At 43.5% G+C, this 16,004-nt stretch overlaps 1 protein-coding gene across 18 annotated transcripts; it reads left to right on the top strand.

Annotated features, from left to right (window-relative positions):
• The first annotated feature begins 151 nt into the window (after nucleotides 1-151).
• On the top strand, nucleotides 152-15,290 carry LOC118415922 (peregrin-like). Of its 18 annotated transcripts, none has more exons than XM_035820875.1 (17): nucleotides 152-426; nucleotides 598-670; nucleotides 1,154-2,530; nucleotides 3,431-3,454; nucleotides 3,583-3,739; nucleotides 4,350-4,481; nucleotides 4,713-4,865; nucleotides 5,306-5,494; nucleotides 5,743-5,866; nucleotides 6,640-6,741; nucleotides 7,460-7,564; nucleotides 8,354-8,524; nucleotides 8,699-8,869; nucleotides 9,342-9,980; nucleotides 10,684-10,820; nucleotides 11,617-11,765; nucleotides 13,927-15,290. In XM_035820875.1, exons 3-17 carry the CDS (start codon nucleotides 1,182-1,184, stop codon nucleotides 14,117-14,119), a joined length of 3,795 nt encoding a protein of 1,264 aa, XP_035676768.1. In that variant the 5' UTR covers nucleotides 152-426; nucleotides 598-670; nucleotides 1,154-1,181; the 3' UTR covers nucleotides 14,120-15,290. The 18 variants fall into 18 exon arrangements, with proteins under 18 accessions (XP_035676768.1, XP_035676754.1, XP_035676763.1 ...); XM_035820861.1 differs by having other exon boundaries at nucleotides 999-2,530; XM_035820870.1 differs by having other exon boundaries at nucleotides 598-2,530; nucleotides 9,342-9,923; nucleotides 10,684-10,805.
• The last annotated feature ends 714 nt before the right edge of the window (nucleotides 15,291-16,004 follow it).

Here is a 16,004-nt window from a genome sequence, read left to right as displayed (position 1 = left end):
TCTACGCCGAACTCTATGATATAAGACCATATTTCGTACAATGTCATGTGACGCTGAAAACATGTCCTCCCTAAATCTTAGTGTTGGGTCAGCCCGAACGTTTCCGGCAAGGGGAATGTACTCGTGCGAATATCTGTTGTAAATTTGGGGCCAAAAACCGTCGAATCAACTCGGATTTTCCAGGGCTAGTTAACCCTGACACATCACCGTATGTTTTAGGGGCCATCGATGGACAGTCTAGTTCGACACCGGCTAGGAAAGAGCCCGCGCCGACACCCGGGTTGTTTCTAGGACGGCTTTGTGTGAAGGGAACGCCATTGTTCGACAGGGCCGGGGACGGTTGTTGTCTGGACTACTACCCGACTACCGCGACATTTCGGACGATTCTCTCTTATTTCCAGTCAGGTTTTCCACTCAGACGTGTCAGTAAGTACCAGGAGAAGCCCTCCGCATTGTTTCACGTTTGTGGCGTAGCGATTAGAGACATGTTTGTGTGATTGCTGTGGGGAAAAGGTTGGGAATTCTCCGCAGCAAATTTGAGACTTCTAGTCGCCATATTGGACTCATTTTTATTCATGTTGGTTTCCTTCGTTGAAGATGGGGGACGTGCTGCCTACCGGCTAACCACCGCGGTCGCCAAGCCTCAACACAACAAGGGTCATTTCTCCAGGTACATTAGAGTGTGGTGCTGTCTATAATTTCTGCCCGCATTTTTTTGCTGATTTTTCGCCCAATAGGAGCGTTAGGAGTCGTTATGCGAGTAAGAGCGGTAACTTATTCAAACACACCCGGGAAATTATCTGGATAATGTGACATCACGCGCTGACCCCGTAACCTCTAGAGTAGAATGGCGCTAAATTCAAACTGATCCAAAGGGGTATGGTTCTCACACTATCGCTTTCTTCTCTAACAACCTGAGGAGCTTGCTTTGGAACTCTGATTTTTCACTACTGTCACCAATCACTCGAATCAGTGCTTCTCCACTCATTTCTGTGCAGTGCTAGGTGATGACAATGTTGGGGTATGACTTCGATGTAAGGGTTTTCCTGGACAACGCACGGGCGTGTAAGCCTCCTTACGAGTGCCCTACATGCCGCAGAGTGTATAAGAGCTTCTCTGGGATTGAGTATCACTTACTGAACTTTGATCACAGCAACCCAGAAAGCAACCCCAGCACCCCAATGAGGAAGGGATCTCGGAAAAGCAGACACCACCGGTCGGGGCGGCGATCCCCGTCGCCGGTAGACATTCGCTCGCCTCAAAGAGAGACGTTGACATACGAGCAGGCGCAGAGGCTGGTGGAGGTCGACTTGGACGGTCGGACTCATCGTATCGACATTACAGAATGCCTTGAAATTGTGACAGAAGACGAAATAGAGGAGGAAGTAGAGAACAAGGAAATAGAACCAAATGTCGACAACAAGAGCAAGACCCCCATCAAGAACAACAAAAAGGAGGACAAACTGAAGAAGGATGTGACGGGGGTGCAAGTGAACGTAGGAAAGTTGCCAGAACCTTCTTTCAAGCAACTCGATGACTATGTAGAACCCCCGGATGTTCCTGCGCGTCCGAAGGCATACTTCCGTTTCATTGAGAAATCTGTGGAAGAACTTGACGAGGAGGTTGAATATGACATGGACGAAGAAGACTACGCCTGGCTAGAGATGGTGAATGACAAACGGAAAGGTGACAACATGCCGGCCGTTTCGCAAGAGGTTTTCGAGACATTGATGGACCGGCTAGAAAAAGAATCGTACTTTGAAAGCCAGAGTTCTGGGAAGGGCGATCCTAGTTCGTACATTGACGAGGACGCAGTGTGCAGTATATGCCAAGATGGCGAGTGTCAGAACAGCAATGTAATACTATTCTGTGACATGTGTAATCTCGCGGTTCACCAAGAATGCTATGGTGTTCCCTACATTCCCGAGGGACAGTGGCTATGTAGACGATGCTTGCAGTCTCCGTCGCGAGCGGTAGACTGCGTGTTGTGTCCCAACAAAGGTGGTGCTTTCAAACAGACAGACGACGCACGGTGGGCCCACGTGGTCTGTGCGTTGTGGATTCCGGAGGTCTGTTTCGCAAATACGGTATTCCTGGAGCCAATAGACAGTATAGACCACATTCCTACTGCTCGGTGGAAACTGACTTGTTATATCTGCAAACAGCGGGGTGTCGGTGCGTGCATCCAGTGCCACAAGGCGAACTGTTACACAGCATTCCATGTCACCTGTGCGCAGCACGCGGGACTCTACATGAAAATGGAACCTGTACGGGAGACGGGCGTGAATGGAACGTCCATTAGCGTACGCAAGACTGCATATTGTGACGTTCACACGCCGCAGGGATGGGACCGCACGAGGCATATGATGAGCGAGGAAGACGAAGATGTCCCAAAGGGGATGTCGGCAAAGAAAGCCAAGAAGTTCAAGGAGGAGAAGTCCAGGCAAAAGATGAGGAAAGCTCGGAAGATGCTTGCAGAGAAGAGGTCGGCTATGCCGGTGGTGTCCGTGCCCTACATACCATCTAACAAGTAAGTTAATATTTCTTATCTTTATCTTTTTATGTGATAGATATTACAGATGTTGCTCTCTGTCCTGACAATCTGTGTCTGTCCTATGTCTATTCTGTCGTTCTTTTTTGAGACTTTGCTAAAGCCAATGGCAAAATTATTGTATGCGATCATCTCCAACCAAAACATAAAGATTCTTTTAAAAATCTATGTCAAGTTGCATTGTTCATATGTTAAAAATTTGACTGTTCTGGTTGTCTGAAACCATACCTACAGACTACGGTACCCCTTTCTTTTGGAGTAGTCTGCCCAAGTATACAGTCTTTTGATGAAGGCAATCAAAATAAAGCCACTTGGTTGATTTTCAGGTGAAAGAATTATATATTGACTGCCACTACTGCATTAGATTTTGAAGTGTCATTGCTATAGCTTTATTTAAAGATGTGGTGGTAATACAGTTCAGAACATATGAATCAAAATGTTTGGAAGTGTCTTTCAATTTTAATGATAAAAGATAAATAATTGGTACTACATGTAGTGTTTTCTCGGAAGACCACCACAGGTAGTGGAACATATTGCTTTGGCGGAGGCTTGTGTGATCCATTCTGCTTTCTGATTTGTCACTGCTGAGTCGGGGTGTGGCCACTGTTGGTGATCAATATCACAGTTATGTTTTTCTGAAAGTAAATGAAATCTGAACATTGTAACCCCACATGTAATTTACAACACCCCATTGGATTTTTGGCTGCTCTTTGGAAATCTTGATAACATTGTGAATGTAATTCTTTGCGGCTTGATCAATATGCGAACCTTGTTCATTTGCCATGGCTAGTCTTGAGTAGGTGTCTTTGCCATTGCTAATTCTATCAACGTTGGCTTCTCCCTTTCTTGATTCTCATTGGCCTGCTTATCATTTTCCAGTTCGTCTTCTCTCCCTACTGTCAGGTAAGGGCCTTTTGTTCACCTCTGTTTTTGTTTACAGTGTGTTGATGAGTCTATTGTCTTGACCTTCAAGCTGTTGTTGTTGACCGTTTTGATTACAATGTTTTTGCTCTGGGTGTTTCCGCCATCAGGGTTTCCAAGATTGTGTCGAGAGTGTCGCTGCAACAGAAGCAGAAGTTCTTCCAGCGGCTGCACAGTTACTGGATGCTGAAGCGACAGTCTAGGAATGGGGTACCGCTGCTGAGGAGGCTTCAGGCCCATCACCAATCACAGAGGAACAAGGAATGGGTATGTCAATCAAACAATCAACCAATCTGTATCTGATTGTTAACTCACATCCATAGCTTATACTGTTTCACACATGTGTAAACTCTTGCTTCCTAAGAAAGCTTACCTGCTGCAGAAAACAAATGCTTACATTACTGCATCCAACGTGTCAACCTGGCTCAAGCGGTAGTGCAACGTTCCTTGGCCACATGGATGAAATTCTGTGGATCCATGTGGGGGGTTTGGTCCGAGTTTTGACCCCAGCTGGGTCATGTTGTCAGGGATTGCATTGTCATTTTGCATGGTGACGTAAAGCCGGTAGCCTAGAGTATGAGGAATCTTCAGGTGTTAGCCTGAAGCATCAAACCTCTGCAAGTAAGATAACCCAACACACTCATCAAGGAAGTAGGGTTTACCTGAGAAATGTGAGCCATGACTAGACGGCATTGCACTATCAGATTTTGAAAAAGCTATAAAAAAGGGTCATAATTTACCTTCCACTTAATCTTATTGTTTAAAGAATTATCAAGTGCTACTATTCTGGCAGTCAATAGTACAAGCTAATGTATTTGCCTATAAGAATCCTAAGAAAATCGTGCCATTGTTAACACTGTTTCCTCACAATTTGCAGAAGGAGGAGAGTGAGAAACACCGCGCCCTGAAGGAGCAGCTCCAATACTGGCAACGTCTCAGGCACGACTTGGAACGGGCCAGGCTATTGGTGGAGCTCATTCGCAAGCGAGAGAAACTTAAACGGGAGCAGGTAAGGCTCAATAGATAGCACTGTATTTGAAGTCATTGGCTTATAAAGCATATCACATTTTCATCCTACAAAAAAATGCAGAACTTAAGGAAGTTATGTTGTATCATACAAGCAGCTAGGAATGTGTTCCAGTACCCAGTACCAGTCCAGTACCCCGAAAATGAATCTGGACCTATACCTAAATCTGATATTATGTTTAGTTACACATGCTTAGTTCTAACTTTGCAGAAGTCTAATCTTGTTCAAACCTACCAGGTGAAAGTGAGTCAGCTGGCCATGGAGATGAGGCTCACGCCGTTCCTCTTCCTTCTGCGCCGCACCCTCGAACAGCTGGAGGAGAAGGATGCTGGGAAGATCTTCAGCGAGCCAGTTCCACTTGACGAGGTGAGATATGATGACACTTCTCCAATTTTTCACTTGATTCAGCCAACAATGAGTACCTACCTTCAGTTAGGCTCATCCTAATGGCTAGGACATAGAGCCGGAGTGCCCACGTTTGAGAAGAGTTGCACCTCGAGCATGTTAAGATCCTGCCAGACTTACCAGAAAGAGTAGGGGTCAATTTTGGTGTGAGAAGATCAAACGTTGTGTCTTGTAATACTTAGCTTTTACTCAGTGTACAAAACTGGTATCTTTTATGCCTAACAGAGTACGATTACCTGGTATTTGGGAGGACAACTTGTAAAGGTGTTGATACACCTGTTTTGTCCTCCCTTCCACTTGTTTTTGCATGTGGTAAATTCAAATAAAGAAATAAAGAAATGTGAAATAAACAAACTGACAATGCAGTTTATACCAGCACCTAACCCTGTCCACTTCTGCAGGTTCCCGACTATCTGGAGTACATTAAGGAGCCAATGGACTTTGCCACCATGAGGACAAAGGTCGAAGGGCACCAGTACCGCACCTTGGACGACTTTGAGAGGGACTTCGAGCTCATCATCAAAAACTGCATGACGTACAATGCCAAGGACACCATCTTCTACCGGGCAGCCCTCAGAATGAGAGACCAGGTCAGTATAGCTTTAAACAATTCTTAAGAAAATAACATAGATAGCTTCATACAAACTTCTGCAAAGGGTAAGGTATGTTGCATCGTTCAGTCTAATATAACCAGCTGCTGCAGTGCTACGTGTGCCACATAAGTACATGAATTTACAGAAATCTATATACCCCAAGGTATCCCATGCATCCTGGGGTTTATTGAAATGGAAGCCTCAGAGAAAATGTAAAACACTGTAACAATTTGTTTGTTGTGCAGGGAGGTGCGATCATCAGACAAGCAAGGCGACTGGCAGAGCGAGCGGGTTACGATGCTGACTCTGGTATGCACACATCCGAGGCACCAAAGGTAGAGGAGGCGACCACGCTCAGGCTAGAGGATGGTAAGAATTGTCTACAACTGGCAGACATCACTGCATGCATCAAAGTGGCTTCTGTGCTTTTGCTTTTTCAGACCAGATAAGGAAAAGATGAAAAGAAATGCTAAGAAGTTAAAAACAAGTCATTTCTTGTTTTGATGATATTAGGTCTTGTGAGAGAAAAAGAGAACCTAAGAAGAAACAATGTTTTACGTTCCCCTAAATATGATGCAAATAGCACCATGAAAAATTCTGCAGCATCAGTATTGTATATTGGAGTGTGTTGTTTCTAGTTTTGCTGGCTGTGTTACTTGTGGCTGGCAGAGACCATCTCAGAAACTCATGCTTATGCAGATAGAGAGGTGTAGCTAAAGAATGTAGAGTTCATTAGTATGGCTGCTGATTAATGTGAATTGATAGCTATAATCTAACAGAATAGAATGCAATAAAGAGTCCGAGAAGAGAGTGTGTGTCAGAGAGGGAAAGAAAGATGTTCACCAACTGCAGGTTAAGGAGGTAGGGCTTCGGACCATCCACTCGCTGCACAGTTTTATCTTGTATGCTTTGCTCACTGCTAACAGCCTGTGTAGTGACAGTTCTGCAATAACAGCGCCTGTATTGTCAACAAGTGCTTTGAGGCTTATAGATAGACTCTCTACTATTTGTGTTAACAGGTTGCTGTTCTTTCTTCCTTCTCCTTCAATGTGCCGACCCATGCTTGTGATGTTGCCTCTTTTCCTCCTCCCTGTCTCAATGTTCCACCTGTGTGTTTAACGCCCACTGCTACTCTCTGATAGCCCCTCCTAAAGGCAGCAACAGAAAGAAGAAGAAGAACAGGACGACAGCTGCCGAACATGTATTGGAATTGCACCAAGTTTCTGGGCTTATCATGGGAGGAGGTATGAATGTGGGGGTTTTTAGTGGGACTGCTTTTTGATGTAGTATATCTGTAGTGGGCAACATACGAATACATACAGCCATTAGTATACACACTATACATTTTTAGGAAATACTGTACAGGTTTCTTACGTTTGCAAATTCAAAACACACTGCATAAATGTGTATCCCTTTGAGTTCCGTATAAATGTTTCGACCACGAATTTCAAAACAGGGAAAACCTCATTTTTGTCTTTATGAAAAAACCTACCACTAGAATTAATAAATCTACAATACTTGCTTCCACTCTCAATGGAAGATTAAAGGGCAGAAAGATTTTTTACCTAGCTTTGGTTTATCCATGCTTAGAATAAGTTAGATGAATGATCATGAGATTTGAGATGGTCTCTTAGTCTAGCCAGGTGTCAGTATGGTAACACAGGACTCTTTATACTCGTGATCTTCTTTTATTTTGTGGCCCAAAAGACACAAATATTGTTCAATAAGTTCACTAAGAAAACTAAGAATATAGTAAGTGCATGCATTTGAAGATCTGAGACTCAGTTGTCAATACTCCTGTCTACTTTGTCTTGTCCTGTACTTTCCTGTGCACTTTTCCTTGGTCTGTGAGGTCCAAAGTTTCTTGGCTTTGGGTTAAGCATAGTGCATAGTTAATGTATCTGCACAGCATAAGGAGTCTGACTGTATGGTGTTGTGTTTTTTGTACTTTTTTCTGTGCAGTGGACAACCTGTTGATTCCAGAGAATAGAGCAGACATGACTTTGGAAGACCAGCTGAAAGAACTGCTGGAGAAACTGGACATGACCACTACCATCAAGCATGGAGGTACATCTACAAAACAATTGTACTACGCACTAGTATCTTCATCAAAGGCCAATTCAGATTGAGATCTCATGACTGCAAATCTGGGAGCTTATTCAAGTTATTGGTCAAACAGGAAATTCCCTGCAAGTTAGAGTTAGTGAGTGAGTGAGTGAGTAAGTAAGAAAGTGAGTGGTTGAGTGTCAGTGGCAATCTCTTGATGACTAGTGAGTGAGTAAGATTGAGCTTGTGAGTCTTAAGGTTTAGTCAGTATCTTGAGGTTAAGAAATCCTAGATTCAAACATTGAGACAGTTTTGAAAAAGTAGAGATGATTTTTCTTGATCTTCAGAGGTGATTTTCATTCTTTCCGTTTTTATCCCTCCCATTCAATCAACACAAAACATTCCAACTGAAATGGGACTATGAATTCCTTTCAACCTTTTATTCCATATGAGCATGTTTTTACTTCATTAAAGAAAATCACCATTTCCTTCCTCCTTTGAATGCGTACCCTTGCAGAAACGTTAAGTGGTGGGTATGGCATCTCTCATTTTGTGATGTATGGTGCATTTCCTTGTTTATCTTAGTTTGTGAATATGTCTCTACATGCATGCTGACTCCTCGTTCCCTACACTATGTTTTCGTTTCAATGGCTAGAGCCTCGGTTTTCAACTATTCCCTTGATCTGTCATATCATTTAGATATTGCAATAGTGGTACTCTATATATTGAGAAAAGTATTGATTGCATTCATTGCATTTTGTTACTACTATAACCTGAAAAATCTGGATGTTTGGTTTTCGTCTTCTTCAGGAGCTCGGTCAAAAAGGGCCAAACAGCTGCGTCGAGAAATCAACGTGATCCGGAGAAAGCTGGCGCAACAGCGAGAACACCGTGAAGAAGAGGTGCCGGTTGAACCACCCTCGACTCCAAAGAGAAAGAAGGATAAAGAGGACAAGAGCAACTCCGATTCAAAATCTAAAGGTAGGCTATGTTTTTGTTTGTTTTGCACAACTTGTAAACCGCTTCAGGCATAACGCACCAGTTCTCATCTCAATAAGAATAGAGCTATTCCCTCGTGTCCTAGACTTCAACTAGCTAGTCTTATGGTTGAAGAGTTTATGATTTAAGTTTGAACAAACATTTCCTGCATTGCAGATGATGCTGGCACTTCTAATGGCAACTCCAACAATGCATCACCAACCAAAACCTCCAGGGGGCGCTCCAAGAGCAGAAAGAAGTCCAGGTCCAAGTCCAGTGAGAGCGAGGCGGCCCTCGTCCCCACCAGCCCATCGGTGCAGGGAGGAGCTACCACTGACCCAAAGCCAGGTCAGTGTACGTCTTGTGTCCTTAGTGTGCAAATTAGGAGGTTTTTATAATCTTCAGGCAGATTTACCATTGGTAAAAGATAGTATCAAAGCTGACTAAGGAGTACAGCTGGCCTAAGGGAGTCATCAGCCACTCTGGTGGCCAAACACACACCTAGGCCGGATTCACTTCGCTGGCAGCTTTTGATACTATCTTATGCTACTGTAGGATCTGCTTGCTTTTGGAGATTAACATTTTCACATTCATCATCAGATCGTTTGGGAGAAAAGCTGTAGAATGTCTGTGATGGTGGAAAACTGTAGTGATTTTCGAGAAAATTTACTCCACATGTTTGCTGTTCTTCTTGATTGAAGTACAGAATCCTTACCCAAGGGTTGACATAAGAAATGGTTGTGTTTTCATGAAGGCTTCTTGTTCAACCAGGAAAGGAAGCACCAAACATCATCTAACCCTTTCTTGGTATTTTCCTCAGTAGCTACTCCCGAGCGACCCAATGAGAGCAGCACACCCAGCACTCCCACCACCCCGTCCACCCCCGGCGTCGGCAGGCGAACCTCCGTACTCTTCAACAAGAAAGCCAAGTCCAAGCCATTCCAGGACTCTGTCTCCCCCTCAAAGTCCCCAAAGTCTCCCGGGCACAAAAGGGGGCCCGGCAGACCCCCGGGAAGACCAGCCAAAAACAAGAAGCAGCAGAACGGGGAACACGCACTAGCTAGTATACAGGAGGGTAGTGCCTTGCTGAACGCTGACCAGAACCAAGCCACGGACTTTAGCACGTTACGCAAGCGCGCCCGTAGCACCAGCAGCAGCAGTAACGACAGCGGCAGCCAGAGGAAAAGACCGCGGGTAAACTCCACGGACACTTTTGACGCGGAGACGGCGGTACCTACCAACAAGGAGAGTTTCACGGTGTACAGAACAGACACGAGCCGGCCGAGAAGTAGCTCCGAGTCGGATTCCAGCTCCACCAGCGAAACCAGCGACACCAGCAGTAGTAAACAAAGCAAAACTGGGACTCAAGAAGGGACGGAAGAGAGCAGTGAGGAATCGTCTGGTACGGAAGGGGAGGTTATAGCTGATCCCAACAAGAAGGGACCTGGAAGGGGAAAGGGTAAATTTTAAATTGAATTATCTGGTGTATTTGCAGCCAGTAGGTATCCAATGCATGCCTCAAACACGGGACCCCCAATTTAGGTCCCCTCCGAAAGATCATTTTGCGGAATTCTTGGTCCGGCTACAGCATCCGGTCGTCCTTGGGTGGTCTCCCATCCAAGGACTGATCGGACTGCACGTTGCTTAACTTCTGAGATCAAGGGATCGGGTGTATCCAATGCGCCACACGGCCATAGGCTTGTTTAAATCATTGTCTCCTGTATTCTTGGGTTCTCTTGAAAACCAGAGTGTCTCTCTATGTGGTTTGGACTGTGCATACAGGAGGGCAAAGGTGAAGGTCCCTAACTTGTGAACAGTTCTTGTCTAGACCATGCTTGATACTGTATTCACACTTGTTTATGTCTCAGGGGCCTTCAACTTTCACCTATTATTGAAATCTGTGCATGTACAGTTCAAACCCTGAACCAGCTTGTTGAGGAGACTACTGATACACATCCAGGGACTAGATAACAGAAACGTTTCTTGTTACTGTAGCCAAGCTTGATACCATATCCAAACTTGTTTCTGTCTCAGGGGCCTTCATCTTTCCACATATTACCAACAATGAATCATGCACAGTTCAAACCCTGCACCAGCTTATTGAAGCTACTACTGATACACATCCGTGGACTAGATAACAAAAACGTTTCTTTTTTCTGTAGCCAAGTTGCTGAATCGAACTTCAGCAAACCTTGAGGATGAGTCGGACACGGAGGACGTCCCCATTCAGCCGCTGGACTTGGTGTGGGCCAAGTGTCGAGGGTATCCCTCTTACCCAGCTTTGGTGAGTGCCAATAATGTAAGAAACTTTCTTGAACTTTGCAGGAGAGAGGAGCTTTAATGGGGGGAAGGTCACTGACCTGGAACTGGTGGCTCTCAGATGAAAACTCTATTGCATACTGTTTTGATTTGTTTGGTACTGTTGTGAAAAGAAAATTTCAACGTATTTGGCAGCCCCATTTGGTTGAATGAAGGTACACTAATGTACACATATATTCTTTGAAAGATGCTTGACTTTTAAAACATTCAAAATATTTCACATTTTATAATTTTTCCGCTGTAGACATTTTTTAAGTCAAGCATTCTTTTCAATACTGCTGTCATATCTTTTATATTACAACAGAAACGAAAAATGAATGTTAAACATGAGAGCCACTGGTAGGTAGTGACACCCCAGCAGCGCATTACCCCAGCACCTGCATTGCATGGATAAGGTCTTGCCACTTTCCCACTAGCAGCTTTATAAAAGGGCATTGTCCATTGAATATGCACTGCTTAGAAATTCGACTTGTGTAGTGTGTATCCAATGTACAGTTCCGTAACATGCTTGTGCCATCCCGCTGGGGTGTAGAAGGTAGGGGTAAAATTGCACACAATGCTAGAAGCTCCGCCAGCTTGGTAGGTATGTAATAACTAACCCATTTCTCATGTAGTAGTGCTAGTAGAATTTTGTTTCCTTAAAGTATAGTTGCACAGTACTGCAAGAGTCACTAGTATATTTGATGTTCCTTCCTGAAGATTTTTTAAAAGCTTGTTTGCACCTGCATTTTGTTACCCAGGTGTCAAGATATTTTACGAACAATCTTGTTTTTCAGATCATTAACCCAAAGATGCCAAGGACGGGTTACTTCCACAACGGGGTTCCTATCCCGGTTCCTCCCATGGAGGTGCTTAAGGGGCGGCCGCAGGTTCCGGAAAACGAGGAGCTTTACCTGGTTCTCTTCTTCGACAACAAGCGCACGTGGTAGGACTCTGCTTTGGTTCTGCGATTGTCAGTATCAGTAGTACTCAGCGTTCCCGCCAGGTTTTTGAAAGTATGCGTCCAAATATTTGGGAGGGGCGTAATGAGCGCCGGAGGCGCGAGACGAGCGCCGCAGGCGCTCGCATTCTAGGGGGGTCCGGGGGCATGCTCCCCCGGGAAAATTTGGATTTTCAAACCCTCTAGAACACAATTTCCTGCAATTTGAGAGGATAATCATGCACTTGAGATTGGATGTCGGTTGCCTCTTTTACTCCCATTTTCAGTTATCGACGACCACCCTCTTCATCAAAATACGTTATATTAAAAACAACTGTAAGCACAGGGAATCAGCCTTCCGTGATCTGGCCCGGGTATTATTTGTCCAGACATATCTATATGAAAATTTTGGATTTTTGATGCTTCGAAACAGGGCTCTAGCGGCCTAGCCTGTCCGTCAGCCCGTGAAAAAAATTCTGCCAATTATTTTCCGTCATTGAAAAAAAAAATGTCTAACGTTACCTCGTGCGATCGATGTTGCGCCCTCCCGCATCAAAAATTTTTCCGAGACGATAAAATAATGGCGCCATCACACTTTTTCTATTTTGCCCGATGATTTTAGTCAAATTTTTTGAATCGGTGGGGTTTTACAAGGCCTTGCCGTCATTTTCCACGAGCGTGCGTTTGTTCCTGCGACCTCAGGTAACCCCGTTTTCGGCGTGAAATCTTTGGCTGGATTTCTTTTTAAATAGATCAAGAACGTTATACATTACTCGAGGAGGACGATCTGCTGCCTCTTTGGCAGTGATCATTGCCGGTGTAACCTTGAAGCAGTAGCCAGAAAGACGGCGCTGCGATCGACGGTCCGTCTGGGGAGGGGGCCGTGCCGTGACATGTGCCACGGAGTGCACAGCCGACTCGATCGACGCTTGACAACAATATTGCGGCCCCTTTTCTGCCGCAAATTTTGTCTTTTTGAAATAAAAGAAATTTTTTAAATAAGAAATAAAGTGTATAGTTTTGGATTCTTCACGTATTTACCGCGCACCGTTTTTTGTTAGCAGCTAGGGAAGAAACTCAAGTTGCCAGACGACACGGGCGGCTACATACCAACGTCACGTGCGCTAATACTCGGTAACTTTTGTTTTTTTCCGGTGACCAATAACAGAGTGCAACATTACATTTATCAAACGCTGATTGGTTATTAAGATGATTGGATTTGGACCTGGTGGCCAATCTAGACTGCTTGGCGCTAGCGGCCTGTTGTCAAAGATACCGACTGCCAATCAACTGCCCACAGTGTGAGAACTTTTGTTGAGATCACGGTGCAGCACTCGCGCAGAGCAGTTTGCTTGTTCAATACTAGTATTACCCACAAATCTTTAACAAATACGTGAAACTGAGGACAAGTAAGTATCATGTTAATATCAGAATATAAAATCTGCATAAGATTTCTTCGAGTGTTAAAGAATGCTGACTGTCAGACGTATTTCACGGACTACAAAAAATTACATTGCGCAACGGACAGCTCAGACTGGCGCGTGGCTGGGTGTGTCGCACATGGGTCCGCTAGTTGTAAAGCGTGCCGCGCTCCGCCCCATGCCCAGACAACTAGGATGACCGGAAGGTGAAGAATTTGAAGTATAAATTGTAAAGGTAGGATTCCTTCGTATAAAGACAGATTTTTAAAAAGATTCCAGATACATTTTGTACACTGGTGGTACAGGTCAGCCTTTCTTTCATATTTTTTTATGGACGCATTCAGCTGAGCCGAGTGCGTCTTTCCAGAAAAAAATGCGTCCAAAGACGTAAAGACGTATGCCTGGCGGGAACGCTGGTAGTACTGTAGGAGTAGTACTGCTGTGAGTTTTGAAAAACTACTGTGCCACAGAATTGTTTCAAAGGCAAACTTAAAACACAGCTGATAAAAAAAACTTTAATCAGTTTCTCCCTCGGAAGGAAGACGTCTCTGCAAAAATAAATGAATGCACAATAACAGCATATCAGCTTTATCCCTACATATGACAGAAACAACATGAACTGTCCAGTCCTCTAAAAAACACATATATGTGCAAACAAAAAAAAAGTTTTAAAAACTTACCAATCTTTGTGCCAAATACCATGTCATGTAAGAGCAGTGTTAATTTTTTTAATTGTTGTTTTGCAGGCAATGGCTGCCCAGAGAAAAGCTTCACCCTCTGGGAGTGGACTCCAAGTTGGACCATACCAAGATGAACGAGGGGAGAAAGTCCTCCATCCGAAAGTCGGTCGCAATTGCATTTGACAGAGCAATGAACCACCGCCAGAGAGTAGAGGACGGCATCAGGGATTCATCGAATGAATCAAGCGATTCGGAATAGCCTAGAATATGTAGTTTCACTGAAATGGGGAAGGTTCTGTTTTGCTCAGAAATGTTTTTCGTAATTTTTATATAGTGTTTGATTTTATTGGAAAAGCATCCCAATGATTCTGGAAATATTTATTCAACAATTTTCTAAATCCTGTCTGCTTGAAATGGTTTTAAAAACAAGTCATGATTTCCTCTCAATACAGCCCAACTGTAGTAGTTACATGTTTTTTTGTTTGTTTAAAGATACCTGTTTGTTTTGTCATAACATGTCCTTTGTTATTGTCAAGAATTATGTGTGCATCTCTGATAGAAAATGAATCAAAAGTAATGCTTTTGACAATCTGTAGTAGTTCTAAAATTCACAAGGTGCGGCCAATAGTCATAATAAATAATGATTTTTTTTCCTAGTCCCATGTCTTCTGAAAGAATGCGAGGAACTCCAGAACGGAGGGTGAGATCTCAGGGACTGTGGTGTACATGTGTGAATAGCCAGATTTTATCCTTCAAGAGATCGCACTGTATAATAAACAAAAAAGATTGGTGGGTTCTTCGGGTGTAAAGCAGAGAGGATAGCGTATGTTCGTCGGGAGGCCTGTTGCGGTTACGTTCACAGTGAGCTCACGTTTCAGAGCTTGTGGTACAAATCCCTACAACTACCTGTATGCGTAATAGCAAAGTTTATAAAGTAGTCAATTTACAGTACATTGTACCTCTGATAGGTTAAATGTTGATCTCAATTTGTAGGGAAAAATACAATGATAGGCACTTGATGTCTATCACTTCTTGTGCTTGTGCTCTGAAACATCAGCTTGCATTGTAGTTTGTCGAGAAAACCAGTGCCCCAAATTTTGTCTCTGCTCCTGTGTGAAATGTTACCGTCACTGTAAAAAAAATGATAATTTTTCACGTGGGGTTATGGTGATGCGTAGGCTTGAAGCTTGTAAATGTTCGGCAGAGTAATTAAATCAAAGTAGCGACAGGCGACTTCGTAGTTCACCCGACTAGCCTCGCAATGTTTGATTTCCTGTAGTCCAATGTATTCACATCGTTGCTCACTCTAACACTACAGAGGTCATCGAGTAAGTGCTTTAGTTGTAATGTAAGGTCAAGTAGCCACGGTTTTAAAATTTATGCTATATGGACCACCAAAAATGACTATTAAATTGAGATTGTACAGCTTACATTGTATGTGCTTGCATTATGTTTCATTGTCTTCGTTCAGTACCTTAAGCTTAGCACTAGCCTGATTCGCAGACTTTTGGAGCGGTTTCATTTATTTTTTGTGGGAGCACAAATTTGTTTTATTCAACATGGGCTAAGATTTTCTATGCTGGGAATGGGAGTTTTGCCACACCCTTTTCCAACATAAAGGGGAAAATTGCAAATCAGCGCTCTCCAAAGAATAAAAGAAACCACTCCAGCAGTCTGTGAAGTCTTTACACCATTTTGCTCTGTCAACTGGTTAATGACTACAAATAACGGTTATAGCTGCACAAATCTGGACATTTGTAAAGCATGGTCATTTGACATGTGCCCACTATACACCTCACTACATGAACAGCTTAAACTGTTACTGGCTTATTACTGAGGATTCCCCCCAGTAAAGGCTCTGAATATAAGCCCCTCCCACGATGACATACATAACTTAAGATGGGCAATGTTTTGTAACTTGTGACACACTTGTTAATTTTTTTGGGTGACATAAGGGGATGGAAATGGGGATAACAGTACACATAGTTTCTAAGACTAATCTAAAACATGGGTTCTAAAACTAGTCTAATACATTTGTTTGGCTTCTTCTCGTTTCTTAGTAATGTTAATTATGTAGTTTGAGATGTGTTTGTATAATGTCCTTTGATAAAAGCTCATAAGAAAAATGAATATTTCAACACTAG

Source organism: Branchiostoma floridae, chromosome 5, assembly GCF_000003815.2.
Source record: "Branchiostoma floridae strain S238N-H82 chromosome 5, Bfl_VNyyK, whole genome shotgun sequence".
Lineage (NCBI taxonomy): Eukaryota > Metazoa > Chordata > Leptocardii > Amphioxiformes > Branchiostomatidae > Branchiostoma > Branchiostoma floridae.
This window is presented reverse-complemented; position numbering and strand designations above follow the sequence as displayed.

Bases quoted from the DNA above. Each gene is read 5' to 3' on its own strand.
- LOC118415922 (XM_035820861.1), top strand. From the start codon at position 1,008: ATGACAATGTTGGGGTATGACTTCGATGTAAGGGTTTTCCTGGACAAC. The intron at 4,866-5,305 runs GTGAGATATGAT...CCACTTCTGCAG, and splicing joins AGCCAGTTCCACTTGACGAG to GTTCCCGACTATCTGGAGTA. The intron at 9,981-10,683 runs GTAAATTTTAAA...TTTTTTCTGTAG, and splicing joins GGGACCTGGAAGGGGAAAGG to CCAAGTTGCTGAATCGAACT.